This window comes from Quercus suber, unplaced genomic scaffold (genome assembly GCF_002906115.3).
Source record: "Quercus suber isolate HL8 unplaced genomic scaffold, Cork oak 2.0 scaffold_66, whole genome shotgun sequence".
Taxonomy (NCBI): Eukaryota; Viridiplantae; Streptophyta; class Magnoliopsida; order Fagales; family Fagaceae; genus Quercus; species Quercus suber.
The window spans coordinates 973,925-988,147 of NW_027069531.1; the positions used below are offsets into that span (position 1 = coordinate 973,925).

General features: G+C 35.8%; 1 protein-coding gene across 2 annotated transcripts; it reads left to right on the top strand.

Annotated features, from left to right (window-relative positions):
* The first annotated feature begins 815 nt into the window (after positions 1–815).
* On the top strand, positions 816–13,470 carry LOC111983055 (casein kinase II subunit alpha). Of its 2 annotated transcripts, XR_002879831.2 has the most exons (11): positions 816–1,270; positions 1,525–1,654; positions 2,762–2,956; positions 6,424–6,581; positions 10,105–10,195; positions 11,628–11,693; positions 12,165–12,247; positions 12,367–12,430; positions 12,514–12,582; positions 12,982–13,120; positions 13,210–13,470. XR_002879831.2 is itself a non-coding variant. In XM_024014707.2 (10 exons), exons 1-10 carry the CDS (start codon positions 873–875, stop codon positions 13,039–13,041), a joined length of 1,314 nt encoding a protein of 437 aa, XP_023870475.1. In that variant the 5' UTR covers positions 816–872; the 3' UTR covers positions 13,042–13,470. The 2 variants fall into 2 exon arrangements, 1 of the variants encoding a protein (XP_023870475.1); XM_024014707.2 differs by having other exon boundaries at positions 12,982–13,470.
* The last annotated feature ends 753 nt before the right edge of the window (positions 13,471–14,223 follow it).

The following is a 14,223-nucleotide window of genomic DNA, read 5'->3' on the forward strand; positions in this document are numbered from 1 at the left end:
GTCAACTTATGAGCTTTTGAGAGTAAAACTTCAAGCCATCAGTAAGGAGCATGCTTAACAGTGGTGGGTATAAATCATAAAAAAAAGTGGTATTCTTTGCTTCGGCATAATTGATATAGGATCAAGACCCTTTAAAAGTAAAAAATAAGTTGGCCCGCTTAATGATAGCAAAGTCATCAAAGTTGAGGTGCAAACGTGTTATTTGCAAAAGGCAGAGGCCCTGAAATTAAAAAGTTGTTCTCCTTCGCTTTAGAAATCATGCTTTGATCCTCATTGCACCATAGACAATTGTTTGATGAAACTGAGTTGATTTTGAATTCCTGCACTTATTGGACTTCTATTGAAACTAATTTTGTTACCCGCAATTTAGTAAAGGGATCCTTGTGCAAAAAGGGGGAAAAATTCCATCTCATCTTACCTGAATTTTTCATTGTTGTGTGCACTTAATTACTATTTTTTGCAGTCGTGCTGTAAAAATTATTTTACAATATTTTTTACAAGTTAATGATATTGTAAGTAATTATTAGTAAGTGAAAAAAATAATATTAGTACGATTTTAAATGAGAAATAATAAAAATTATTAATCAAATTTTAAAAATATTATAAAATAGTTTGTGACTTATAAATTCTCTCTTTATTCCATTTCATGCTTATCAAGGAAAAAAAAATTGGAAAACATAAAAACTATAAATAACAACTATGATTTATTACAGCTAGACACAAAAGAAAAAACAGGAAAGAAGAAAATAATAGAAAATAAAAATAAAAAAGCATACAAAAAAGAAAAAAGAAAAAGAAAAAGGAAAAGAAGGAAAAGAAAAGAAGGGAGGGTACCGTATGAGAGAGTCCTTTTTTGTATTCGCAAAGATTTGATGGCCATAAGGCCCCTTCAATTCACACTCTCCCACCATCACCACCACCACCTTCCTCTTCCTCTTGCCAGAAACCTATTCTCACTCTTCCTCTCATCACCACCGCCTCTCTCTCGTCAATCTCCACCGTCCTCCACTTTCCCCATCCTCCGCCGCATCGCCTCCTCAGCGACACCGATCTCTCGCCCTCAGAAACACCACCACAACCGCCAACAACAATATCAGCTAACTTCGCCCCGCAGCCTGCGACCGTTGCCTACACCGGAAACCCTGGCGCAGAAAATCGGCAAATCCATCCGCCGCCCTGGCGCCCCTTCCAAGGCTAGGGTTTATGCCGATATCAACGTGATTCGCCCCAAAGACTACTGGGACTACGAGTCCCTCACCGTCCAATGGGGGTACTCTTCCTCTTCCTCTTCATCTTCAAGTTTCCTATCTATCTATTTTTGCGTATATATGTGTATATTTGCGTTGCGTTATGCTCTGTTTGGATGAAAATTTGTTGTGACAGCGTTACGAGGTGGAATTTGTATATCTAAATTATGGAAATGCAAAATAGGAATTTGGAATTTATATTAGGTTTAAATTGCTGAATTAACGAGCAGCTAGGGTTTGTTTTTGGGTGTTTATGCGGGTATGATTGATTGTACAGGGAGCAGGATGATTATGAGGTGGTGAGGAAGGTTGGGAGAGGGAAATACAGTGAGGTATTCGAGGGTGTTCATTGCACCGATAACGAGAAATGCGTAATTAAGATTCTCAAACCGGTGAAAAAGAAGAAGGTGAGTCTCTGCATCGTCATTGGCTTCTAAATGTATATGGTTCATAGTTGTGAAAGCATGCCTCTTGTTGTAAGAGTTTCCATAATCTCAATGCTTATAGTTTATGTTATCCTGACTTTCATCAGTTTATCCTATTTCAAAGGTAATGCAATTGTAATCGTGCTTGATTTGTTGTAGTTGTTTGTAAACTGCGTTCCTTTGCACGAATTATTTTCTAACAATGGTTCATGAAGTATAATGTACTTACATAAAAAAAAAGAAAAAAAAAAGACTAATAGCAAAGAAAAAAAATACCTTTTTTTTTTGGTTCTTATAAGTAACAATGAAAAAAAAACTTAAGAACTTTTAAGCCAAATAGAGAAAGGACTCAAAATGAAAAGTAAGACTCGTGGGTCTTTGTTACAGCCAAGGACAGCCCATTTCAGAAAATCTAAAATTATCAAATTGTCCTTATTCTAGTAAACTTATTTAAATTTGATCCAACAGCTTTCTAACCTTAGAAAAACTTAATATTTTGACTCAATAATAACTAGAGTAACCTATGGAAGGCACCAAGATAGTCCCACATCAAAGCTAGACCACAAATCTTGAATCTTTTGGTATTTAATCTTGTTTTTCTATAGAACTCTTTATTGTCCGCTTCATCAGGCTGCCATAAATTCTCATATAGACACTGATGCTTCTACATCAATATGCCATTGTGGCATTTTAATTCTCTATTTAAATTTCCATCTCAATTTCCTATCACTGTCTTTGTGTTTAACAATTGCATATGAATTATTCACATGCAAGCTCTCCAAGTTATTCTACTTACAATCTATTGCTTTTGTACTGGTGGATTTTTTTTTTTTTTTTTGAGTTTTATATGAACAGTGGATGGCACTTTGGCTGGATTATGACTCTACTTTTACTTTTGCTTCTAGCACAAGTAACTCTTTTAATGGTTAAATTAAAGGTGTAAATGAGTATGTGCCCATGATGCTTGTGGCATTGCCAATTTTTCCCTGTAATATAACTTATTCTATGAAATCACTGTAGCAAGACTTATTTTTTCTTATTTTTTTACTCTCCCCCATTTTTCTCTCTCCCCACCAAAAAAAATTGCAGATTAAGAGGGAGATAAAGATACTGCAGAATCTTTGTGGTGGGCCGAATATTGTGAAGCTGCTTGATATTGTTAGAGACCAGCAATCGAAGACCCCCAGCCTTATATTTGAATATGTGAATAATACAGATTTTAAAGTGCTTTATCCAACACTCTCTGACTATGATATTCGATATTACATCTATGAGCTTCTTAAGGCAAGCTTACTATTCTCTCCTCTTCAATTGATAAGATGAGCATGTTGAAGTTATCATTAATATTCACATTTGAAAATCCTGTCGCCATATGCTCATTTTAATGTGTGGAAGCTTATAGATGTTTTGTGTTAATTTACATTGCCAAATTGTAACTTAGTAATTTTCTATTTTGTACAAAATTTCCTTCTTTTTTTTCCTTTCCTTTTATCATTTGGTGCTTGGATTATGGGGATAGATACGTCAATATTATAGTTAAAGCATTGTCATCTTTATAATTACTTCAGTTTATGTTGGCTAAAATGACAATCTTGTAGGGGAGATGAAAAGTGGTGGACTAAACTTTTGGGCCTCAACATGGATCAAGGGGAAATTAAGGGCTAGTTCCTAATGTTGCTCCCAAGGAGAACTAATGTGATGCAAGTTAGTTCATGTGGCCATGGGGATAGACTTGGCTGACTATTTAGTTTTTCAACAGTTTAAAGACACAGAAAAAAAAGAAAAGAAAGAAAAGGAACAAGAAGACATTTATGCTCTCTAGTTCTCTGCCAATAAATTTGGCTAGATGAATTATTCTTCACAGAAATTATAGGCTTTCTCCTGCTGCCAAAAGAGAGTTATATATTTATATGATAAATATCAATAACTGACTATCTCTACTGTATTTTGTGTGTGTGTGTGTGTGTGTGTGTGTTTATATTCTTTTGGAACAATCACAAACACATTTTTGGATTTGCAAACAAAAACCCAATCATCTGTGTGTTTATATATTATCTAGAGGATGATTTATTTTTTGTCAGATAAAGAAATTATATTGAAAAAGGGGGGAGTGGATAAAAATATATATATTTTTGTCTTGTTTAGAAAGAGATTGAGAGGCAGACCATGTGGTCTCTTGGATTTTGGTTTGGTAGTGTATTTGTTTAATTCATGATCTGTCCTAAATATTCCATATTTTTATCTTGAAAGTTAATGCACCATGATCAAAAGAAAAGTTGATATGCAAATGTCTGAAGGACTAGTGGGAGAAGCAATCCTGGAGTCTCACATCACCTAGGGAAGCACATGGGTATGTGCTTATAAGGAGTGATCTGCCTCCTTCCAATGTGTAGAGGCATTTTTTTCCACTGTTGTGTGCTTTGGGGAGGAGAACAAAACCATGAGAGGTATGGGCCCCAAAGCGAACAATATCTACACAGTTGAAATGGGATCGTTACAGATGGTATCAGAGTTGGGTTTTAATCAAAAGTGTGGGCCCCACACGTGAGGACGCTTGTGCTCGTAAGGGGGGTGGATTGTGAAGGACTAGTGGGAGAAGTAATCCTAGAGTCCCACATCGCTTGCGGAAGCACATGAGATGTGCTTATAAGGAGTGATTTCTGTCAATTGTAGAGGCCCTTTCTCCCACTGCTCTATGCTTTGGGAGAAGAACAAAACCATGAGGAGTATGGGCCCCAAAGTGGATAATATCTACACAGTTGGGATGGGGTCGTTACAGATGGTATTAGAGTATAGGTATAAGATTTTGTAGACATGTAGGTATAATCTTGAGAATTTTGGAACAAGAGTGTGATCATGAGAAATTTTTGTGTTAGAATTATTTGACCTACTTAGTGTTTTTCTAGAGCTTATAGAATGGTTGTTGTATTGTCTGCATGCTTGGTTTTGTCCTTTGGGGATATTTGCAATTTTACTCATGATATCTTGTTGTATTGCTTAGAGATATGGCTCCACCAAGGAAAAACTCATGGTGTGGTCAATTGAATGCTGGGGAACCGCTGATCTTCAGGCTATTATCCAAGCTATTGGTGGCTTAACCAATGTAGTGCAACATCAAGTAGTAGCCACCAATCCGACTAGTGCTCTAGAGAAGTTTAGGAAGCTTGAGCCTCCTACTTTCAAGGGTACAAAGGACCCAATGGAGGCCTTTTCTCCTACTGCTATGTGCTTTGGGAGGAGAATAAAATTGTGAAGGGTATTAGTTATGGGCTCCAAAGTAGATAATACCTACACCGCAGTGGGAGAAAATGCTTCTACATGGAGGGAGATCACTTCTTATAAGTAAATCCCCATGTGGGACTCCACTCTCTAGGATTACTTCTCCCATAGGTCCTTCACATCACTTGGGGAAGCACATGGAGATGGACTTATAAGGAATTATCTCCTTCCAATGTGTAGAGGCATTTTCTTCCATTGCTTTGTGCTTTTTTGGGGGGTGGGGGGGGAGAACAAAACCGTGAGGGGTATGTGCCCAAAAAGGGACAATATTTACATAGTTGGGGTGGGGTCGTTACAAATAGTATTAGAGCCATGCCCCAACTAGAAGTGTGGGGCCCCACAAACGAGGATGTGTGTGCCTATAAGGGGGTGGATTGTGAAGGACCAGTGGGAGAAGCAATCCTAGAGTCCCACATTGCCAGAGGAAGCACATAGAAATATGCTTATAATGAATGATCTCTCTTCAATGTGTAAAGTTCTTTTCTCCCAATGCTGTGTGCATTGGGGGTAGAACAAAACTATAAGGGGTATGGGCCCCAATACGGATAATATCTACACAGTTGGGGTGTGGTTGTTACAAAATGTGTCTAGAATGAAGAAGTTGTGGCAAGTCGAATAATTTTTGCTGCTTCAAAAGGATCTTAGGTATTGTTGCCCGAATGAAGATTTAGTATACCATAACCAGAAGAGTGGAAATTAGAAAGATGTAATTGTTATTTTTATATATATTCTTGTATTTGAAGGCTTCATGATCTTGATTTAGTCCTGTGGTCTCTGTGTGGTACTAAAAAGTCCATGTTAGAACCATCATTTAGTTTGTTGTCTGGATAGAAAAAAATGTATAGGGTAGATTTGGAGTCCTATCTAAAATATTGCACATCTGCTGTGCTGAAGTTACAAAAAAAATTATAATTGTAGGGATTGGGATTGAAGAAGAAAGGATTTCTATATTAGCTTAAGCTTTAAAAGCCAAGAGTGGTTGAAATATAGGGATTGAATTTTCAGCTAGTATACTCCCAGTGTACTGGTTGAATTTTTTCTAATAAAATTTATTACTCATCCAAAAATACACACTTATTGTACTTGTTGAATTTTTAGAGGGTCTCAATGCAAATGTATTTCTCATGTTCAGGGGACACTTTTTTGTCTGCAACGGAACTTATATTTGATAGCTGCTTCTTCAGTCCGCGAATTAGTTTTATGTAATAACCCCCTGTTCAAAATTATGAATAGGGGTAAACAGTTTTTTAATATTTTTGGTTCCTTTCTCTCTCTCTTCTTCTTAGGGGGGGGGGGGGGGGTTCCAAGGCTGATGAATTACATGCTAGTTTATATCTTGTTCTCTCTAAATATGTTGATCTTTATTTATTTTGGTTAAACGTTATATTTTTTCTCAATTTAGTCTAATTAGAATTTGCACCCTGATTTTTAAAACTGGGGAGAATCTTACATTTTTACTAATGTATTTGTAGGCATTGGATTATTGCCATTCACAAGGTATTATGCATCGAGATGTGAAGCCCCATAATGTAATGATTGATCATGAACAACGCAAACTTCGTCTTATTGATTGGGGCCTTGCAGAGTTCTATCATCCAGGGAAAGAATATAACGTCCGTGTTGCTTCAAGGTTGTTTTCTTTTTTTCACTTTTTTGGAAAGATGGTGATTTATTTTCCTGTTGTTGCGCCCCCTTCCTTTCTTTTGGTTCTTTGTCAGAACTGCTTTATTCTGATATACCTTTGTTTTCTTAGATGAGAAATTACCTGAAAAAGTGAAAATTGCATCTCATGCTCCATTTGTTTTGAAGTAAAATATTTTACATGTAAATTTTTTTACTGTAAAACATTTTCCAGTTAAAACATTTTCAAGTGTTTGGACCTAAACACTTGACAAAAGCAAGCCACCACTAGGCACCCCCAAATGCAAGCACAAACCACCACAAACCACCCCAAAACCAGATCAGATAGAGGGAAAAAAGACAGCCACTACCATGACCAATCGTAACCTACTAGCCACCACCAGCCACCACCCAAAAATCTGAGCATTAAACCTCCAGCAACCCACAAATATGACATTGAACCACCAAATTGGCACAAATCCGACCAAACCACCCAAAAGAAAGCCAAAAAAGTAACTTACAAACCCCATATTCAAAACCCACAAACCAATTGAGAACCTCTGGTGGCGGTGAGATCGAAAAAGGGTGAGATGAGAGGAGCCCACCGCCTTTGGTGGTGGCGGCACGTGATGACATTTGGGGTTTGGAGGAGCTTGACCATGGAAGCTTTGCTGAGTGAGAGAGGTGCAGGTGAAGAAAGCCACCAACGTGATGGTGGTGATGAGACGCCGCAAGCGGCGATGCAAGGGCGGCCGGAGTGGTAGACGTGGCTGATGAGAAGTTGGGGAGGGGGAGAAGCAACTGAGAGTGTGTGAGCGTGAGAGATGTAAAATGTTTTACTCTTGTTTTAGCTGTAGAACATTTTACTTGCCTCAATTTTATAGTTTGAATATTTTACAATTGACCAGATTTTACAACTAAACAAACATGGTAAAATGCGTAAAATATTTTACTTTGAAATAAATAGAGTGTTAGTATGGAGAGGAGTTCTTATCACTTGGGATGAGAAAGGAATTTTCTTCTAATTTTTTGTGGGAAGCTAGTGAATTAGTGGTAACTTTGAATATTCTCAGTCTAGGGAAATTTTATATCATGATTTCCTGCCACAAAATACCTATGGTGCTCCATATAACTTGGGGCGACAAAGGAGATCGATTATCTCTTTTGGGCAACTAATTTTATAGAGACTTAATATTGAGTAAAATAAGCAGATTATACAATTTAGTGAGTGATCATAGGGTTATGGATAGGAGATAGTAAAGAGTTATGAAAGAATCAATATCTAGATTATATGAAATAAAGATAGCAAAGTATGATTTCTAAGTTGTTAAGAGGCTTCTAGCTCAATGGCATTGTCTGGTCTCCCTTATGGGTAGAATCAGGGTTCGAGTCCCACCTCCCCATTTGTTGTAACAATGGAATTAAAAAAAAAGTTTTATTATCTATGTCACGCCCCAACTCTTCATTGGCAAGACATTGTCCCATTGGGGAGTGACACAAAGCCTCTCCCTCAAGGTTTTAAAAGGCCTTTTACCAATTAGAGTCCAAGGCCCTCCATATAAGGCTTAGGACCTCCCCTTGTTTTTTCGCTAAGTAGCGAATCTTTATTCACAAAAACTTCTAAGTATACAGGGGGTATACAAAGAAAGCAACAGCATTAGCCTCTCAAATTACAAAGCTCAAGCAAGTCTAACAAGGAAAAACAAGAAAATAAATGTAAAGCTCTAGTCGAATCCTTCAAGGAGTGAAGGAAAAAGGATTTAATCTTGATGCTAGACCGCTCGCATCCCTCAAAACTTCTAGCATCCCTCTCCCTCCAAATACACCCTGTCATGCAGTGAGGCACCATCTTCCAAATTACGACATCCCGATGCTGGCCAAAACTGCCCTGCCAAGACACTAGCAGATCCTTTACCCTCTTTGGCATAACCCAGGGCAAACCAAACACAGAAAAAACCAGGCCACAACTCATGAGCTATAGGACAATGTAGGACCTTCCCTTACCTTGGCAATGTGAAACTTAGTCAAGATTTGGTTCGCCTTCACCTCTCCCAAGAGGTCTTTTGGCCTTTTTGGGTCCTCACAATCTATAAGTTGTCTTGTCTCATCCAGAAAGGAGTTTGACAATGAATGACACTCTGAACTAGAGTAAGCTGGATGAAATGGATGGCAAGGTAACATAATAGTTGGAAAATATATGACATTAGAACAAAACTGGATCTCATATGAAATTCTTTAACTCTGTTTCTGTATTCTGAATAGAATTCAAATTAAACTGAATCTCAAGATTAATTTGGATTCTATTGGGAGGGATCACAGAAACTGAATTAAATAATTTTGTAATGAGAGAAGTAATACATTTTAAAGTTAACAGATGCTAGTCTTTTATAGATGTGTGTGTGTGTGTGTGTATAGATGTTAACAGATGATAGTATTTTATAGATGTGTGTGTGTATATATATATATATCTAGATATAGGATATAGATATAGACAGATAGATAATTTATCGACTAAGAGGAACTGCATCATGTACACAGTGTGTGTACATGGAGAGTCCTAAAAAATTACAAAGAATGAAGTCACAATTGGAAAGAAAGTGAATCAATAAAATTAAGAATGAAGCTTGCTAGGACCTAGAATATGGGACCATTAAAACAATGATCTCATTAGGGATGACTTCAGTTTATTAACTGAAACTTCCACACGTTCTAATGTCCAATGATTCCTCTCTCTCCAAAATGTCGTAGATTCCAAACTAAGGAGGAATGCTTACCAAACCAATTCCTCCATCCCCACAATGGATTAACAATGCTCTTAGGCATTACCCAATGAACCCCAAATACATAGAAGATAAAAGAGTCCATAATTCTTGCGTAATGTCACAATCTGACAACAAATGATCCACAGTATCGTTACTTTGCACATACCACACCAATCTACCAGAGTAATTTCTCTATGAGATTATTGCATGTTGGAATCTTCCCCATGTTGTCTACACAAAAATGCAACTCTTTTTGAAGTCTAATCACACCAAGTACTTTTCCAGGGGAAAGCTATGTCATCAAAGCCTCTCAAGTTCTCAGAGTATGATTGAAATTTGAACCTCCTGTCGCTATTCAAACTCCTCCTCATATGATCAAGGCCCCCTCTATTTGGGATGTTGGAGTACAAAATATCCAACAGGTCAATTGGCTCCAATTCCCAATAATTAAAGTTTAGTATTTAGGAGTGTAACGGGTTCTTTTCAGATTGTATTTATCAACTGAAAGTTACTTATCAATGTATATATTTATCATTTGGAAATCATCAAATGAATTGGCTTAATGTAAATTTCACTCATTTAGGGAAAAATTTATGTTTCAATTAGTGCTTGATAGAGTAATGTTTACTTTGTTGAAATTTTAGGGTATAGAAATTGAAATTTTGGTTTTACTTACACTTTAAGGGATTTTCCTATTATGTTCATATGATTTTCTTCTTGAAACTAAGAGCTGTCATTCTTCTCCATTGCTTTTAAACTCATTTTTTGCAGATATTTTAAAGGTCCTGAGCTCCTTGTTGATTTGCAAGACTATGATTACTCTTTAGACTTGTGGAGCCTTGGTTGCATGTTTGCTGGAATGGTGAGCATTTTCCTGCCTACATTGTTAAAATTCATTAGGCCAAATATAGTTGTTAGCATTGTATGTACGTGAATCGAGTAAAAAAAAAAAAAACCATACCATGCTCATGAATAGTATGATACATAGATACATATTATTTGAATGGTATCATATTGTATGTATTGGATGATACCTAGACATGTGGGTTTAAATTGAGTTTTTTTTTTTTTTTTTGGTTAAAATTTGTGCTTTGACTTGAGTTCAACTAGTTGTTGGACTTGTTTCTAACACAGAAGTATGGGGTTACTTGGGTGAACCCAATGAAATAACATGTCCATGAGTTTTTTTATTTATTTATTCTCTCTCTCTCTCTCTCTCTCTCTCTCCCCCCTAGAAATTTAGAACACTCTTGACACTTTTCTTTCATATTTGTAGATTTCTTTTCTATTTCATGAATAAAGTATTATACTTATATGACCATATTGTTATTTTTATTTTTGTTATACAACAACAAAAACTTAGTACCAAAAATTTGGGGTTGGCTATGGATTCTTAACAAATTAGTTAGCATTGGTCACATGTATTCTTCTTTTCCCCATTCTATTCTATCTAAAGTCATATTCTCTGTTACTTACTTAATTTATATATATATATATATATATTGTCATAATTATTATAAATCCAAGAAGCTTGAATGCCAAGAAGAAATATTAAGAAAAAGTTATTGAAATATCGGAACAATAAGAGATTGTAGATGTTGGAGATGATGAAGTAGAAGATGTCAATAAAGAAATGATTTTGCAAGATGATGAAAATGATGATAACATTGACTTGGACTATGGAAATGAAGTTGATTAGGCAAGATGATTTTTAAAACAAGAAAGAAATTATTATTTAAGCTTATACATCATGTATTAAACTTTTGAGTTTGACCAATTTAAATCTGAATGTTATATAATATATTTTAATTTGATTTATTTAATTAATTTTGTTAAAAGTTATTATATAAGTGATGATTAAATTAGTCGTGGGTAATATGTTCCAACTTTATAATAAATATACCTGTTATATATGTATATCTATTTTTTTAATAAAGTTTACAAAGCGTTTGTGTATGTATTATAAAGTGTTTGTGTATCCTATGATATACAAAAAAAATAAAAATAAAATTCGATCACGATAAGATTTGCGTTTTGACAACTATGAGGCAAGATATCTACATATTGTAAGTAGGCTTTAGTGTGTTGTACCATGGTACTTTATATTTTAGGCCAATGAGCTATAGGCTATAGCTCAACTGGCTCTTCCTCCTCCCATAATAATGGATAAATGGGATAGAGGGTGACATCATGGACCTTGATCTGCTTGCATACTCAGGGTGGTTAAGAGTTTGATACTTTTTCATGGTATACTCTCTCTGGTGATGCTTATTATTGAGGCTTGTGCTGTACAGATATTCCGTAAGGAACCGTTTTTCTATGGGCATGATAATTACGATCAGCTGGTCAAAATAGCCAAGGTATGTTTAGTTTTCTTTAGAAGTTTGAACATTGGTTCTTTTATAGGGGAAAATTTGTAAAATAATATTTTTTAAGATTAATTATTCAATTGGCATTGTTTTGAAACTATTTGGGTATCTAGCCTTTTTCCTGTAGTCTTGTTTATAACATGATTTCACTTACTATTCATCTAAATCAGCTGATATTGAGTTTTGAAAATATGATTTTTAAAAAGAGGCTAGATTCCCAAATAACTTCAAAACGGTACTAATTTAAATAATAATTGTTAAAATAATATTAATTTTGGAAAATTTGCCTTCTGTTATATGAACCAAGTCTTAGTTGATTGATGGATATTTGTAGGAATTTTTTGATATAATTTATTGTAATGTGTCTGTGAAACATTACAATAAAATATTTACAACTGGGTTTTAGAAACAACAGAAAGAAAGGGAATTCTAATTCAAAGTTTGCATTTTCTTCTACAACAGGTCCTTGGGACAGATGAATTAAACACTTATCTGAGCAAATACCGTATAGAGTTGGACCCTCATCTTGCAGCCCTTGTTGGCAGGTTGGGATCAATCTCATGGTTTTATCCTTTTTATTTTTTCTTGTTGCTGATGTTGTCATTGTTACCAGGCAGCATTAGTTTTAACCAAGAAAATTCTTTGTTCTTGAATTGAAATGTAGGCATAGCCGGAAACCGTGGTCAAAGTTCATTAATGTTGATAATCAACATTTGGTTCTTCCTGAGGTAGATTTTATCATTGGTGATTTTTTCACCGAAGTTTTGAATGTTATTTTATTTTTGATGCGTTCACTTTCTACTTTTTGAAGGCTGTTGACTTTGTAGACAAGTTGCTACGGTATGATCACCAAGAGAGGCCTACTGCAAAAGAAGCAATGGTAAAGCCTAGTCCTCAAGTACCAAGCAAATACACTCAACTTCCATACACAAACTCTCTCTCTCTCTCTCACACACGCACACGCATATATTGCTGTCTTTGGCTATCAGTCTATATTGTTTCCATTACTTGGTCATTTCTGTCACTCAGCAGTAACAATACTTGGATGATTTTTCTGTTACCAAGAAAGAATGGTGTGCCTTTTCTATGCTGTCCGTGTGTACGTCTGAATATGGGCTTTTGAGTCATTTGCCTGTGAGGATATGTAGACTGACAATGTGTACCTAGCATGGTCTTCTTGTTCATTTTTAATGCTAGTTCCACTTTAGTAGACCCTGTCTGTTATGTTTTATCTGTTTCACTTGCATGTAGAATGTTAAGTGTAGTTGATTTCTTGCAGGCCCATCCTTATTTTTACCCGGTAAGAAATGCAGAAAGCAGCAGAACTCGTAGCCAGTAGATTGATTCCAGATGCTTGCCAAGATACGTTTTCTTCTTTTTCTTGGTCAGGATCTTGCTCTGCAATCTCAATATGGTTGGTGAGTTTGCAATTAGGATGCTGTGCAATGTTTTAGTTATCATTGAACCGTCAGTTTATTTGATTATAATTTATTTTTTGGCCAATTAGGTTCCTGTACTTGGTGTGTGCTCTAAAGTTGTGAATGTAATATTGACCCAATTTCAGGCAGGATTGTCTGCCTTTATTTTATTTTATTTTTTATTTTATTTTCCCTGTTGACATTCACATGTTTACCCTGAACTGTTTTAACGCATTGGGAAATGGATCAAACAATATTCCTTAAAAAAGGAGGGTTATTGATGAATCCAGTTCGATGATGTTTACTCTACAGATTTGATGATAAGTGATTCTTCTAGTCGTTTCGATCAATTTTTAAAACTGGCCGGACTAATAATATGTCCAACCAACAATAGGTAGCTAGTCTGGTCTGGTTGTACGTTAGAATTCTATACGTAAAAAATCAGTCAAAACTAGTAGTACATCCGAGTGATGCGTTGATTAATTAACTATCTTAATAATTGATGGGATACATGATAGTATTATATACATATATCGAGTCATTGTTACAAGCATAGCAGTGTGTAACCGGAAGGCTAGACTGTGTTTTTTTTTTTCTTATATCAAGTCTTTGTTTCAAATTTCTTCAGACTTGGATTATGTTCTACCTAAAGTATGCAGAAACTGGAAGGCTAGACTGTGTTTCAGGGGCTAACAAAGCAGTGATTGCTTTACTCAGTTTGCTTCTACTAAGAATGATATATTTGGATGAATGAATGTCTTCCATATCTGAGTTGTTTCGTCGAAAATGGCTCATACATTGTAAATTTATCTTAAAGACGTGTATAAAATGCCCTCTTTTAACTTAAAAAAATGAATAAGACACGATATTTTATACTAGAGTTTCATAAAAAGAATGAACTATCTTAAGTTAACTATTAATGAGTGTCTAGGGAGAAGATAGTTGTTTGGCGTAGTTATGGTTAGGGCTGTACATGATGCAGTGTGGCCAGTAGCTGTTTTTGCACTGTACTGGATCCTTCGGTTTCCTAAAAACCCAAGCCGCAGCTGTGCCTAAGGAATGGTTCTTTGGTAATATCGATGGCGGTTCTAGTTGGTGTGGTG

Coding starts and splice junctions, on each gene's coding strand:
- LOC111983055 (XM_024014707.2), top strand. CDS start 873: ATGGCCATAAGGCCCCTTCAATTCACACTCTCCCACCATCACCACCAC. Junction 6,582..10,104: donor AACGTCCGTGTTGCTTCAAG/GTTGTTTTCTTT, acceptor CATTTTTTGCAG/ATATTTTAAAGGTCCTGAGC. Junction 12,431..12,513: donor AACATTTGGTTCTTCCTGAG/GTAGATTTTATC, acceptor TACTTTTTGAAG/GCTGTTGACTTTGTAGACAA.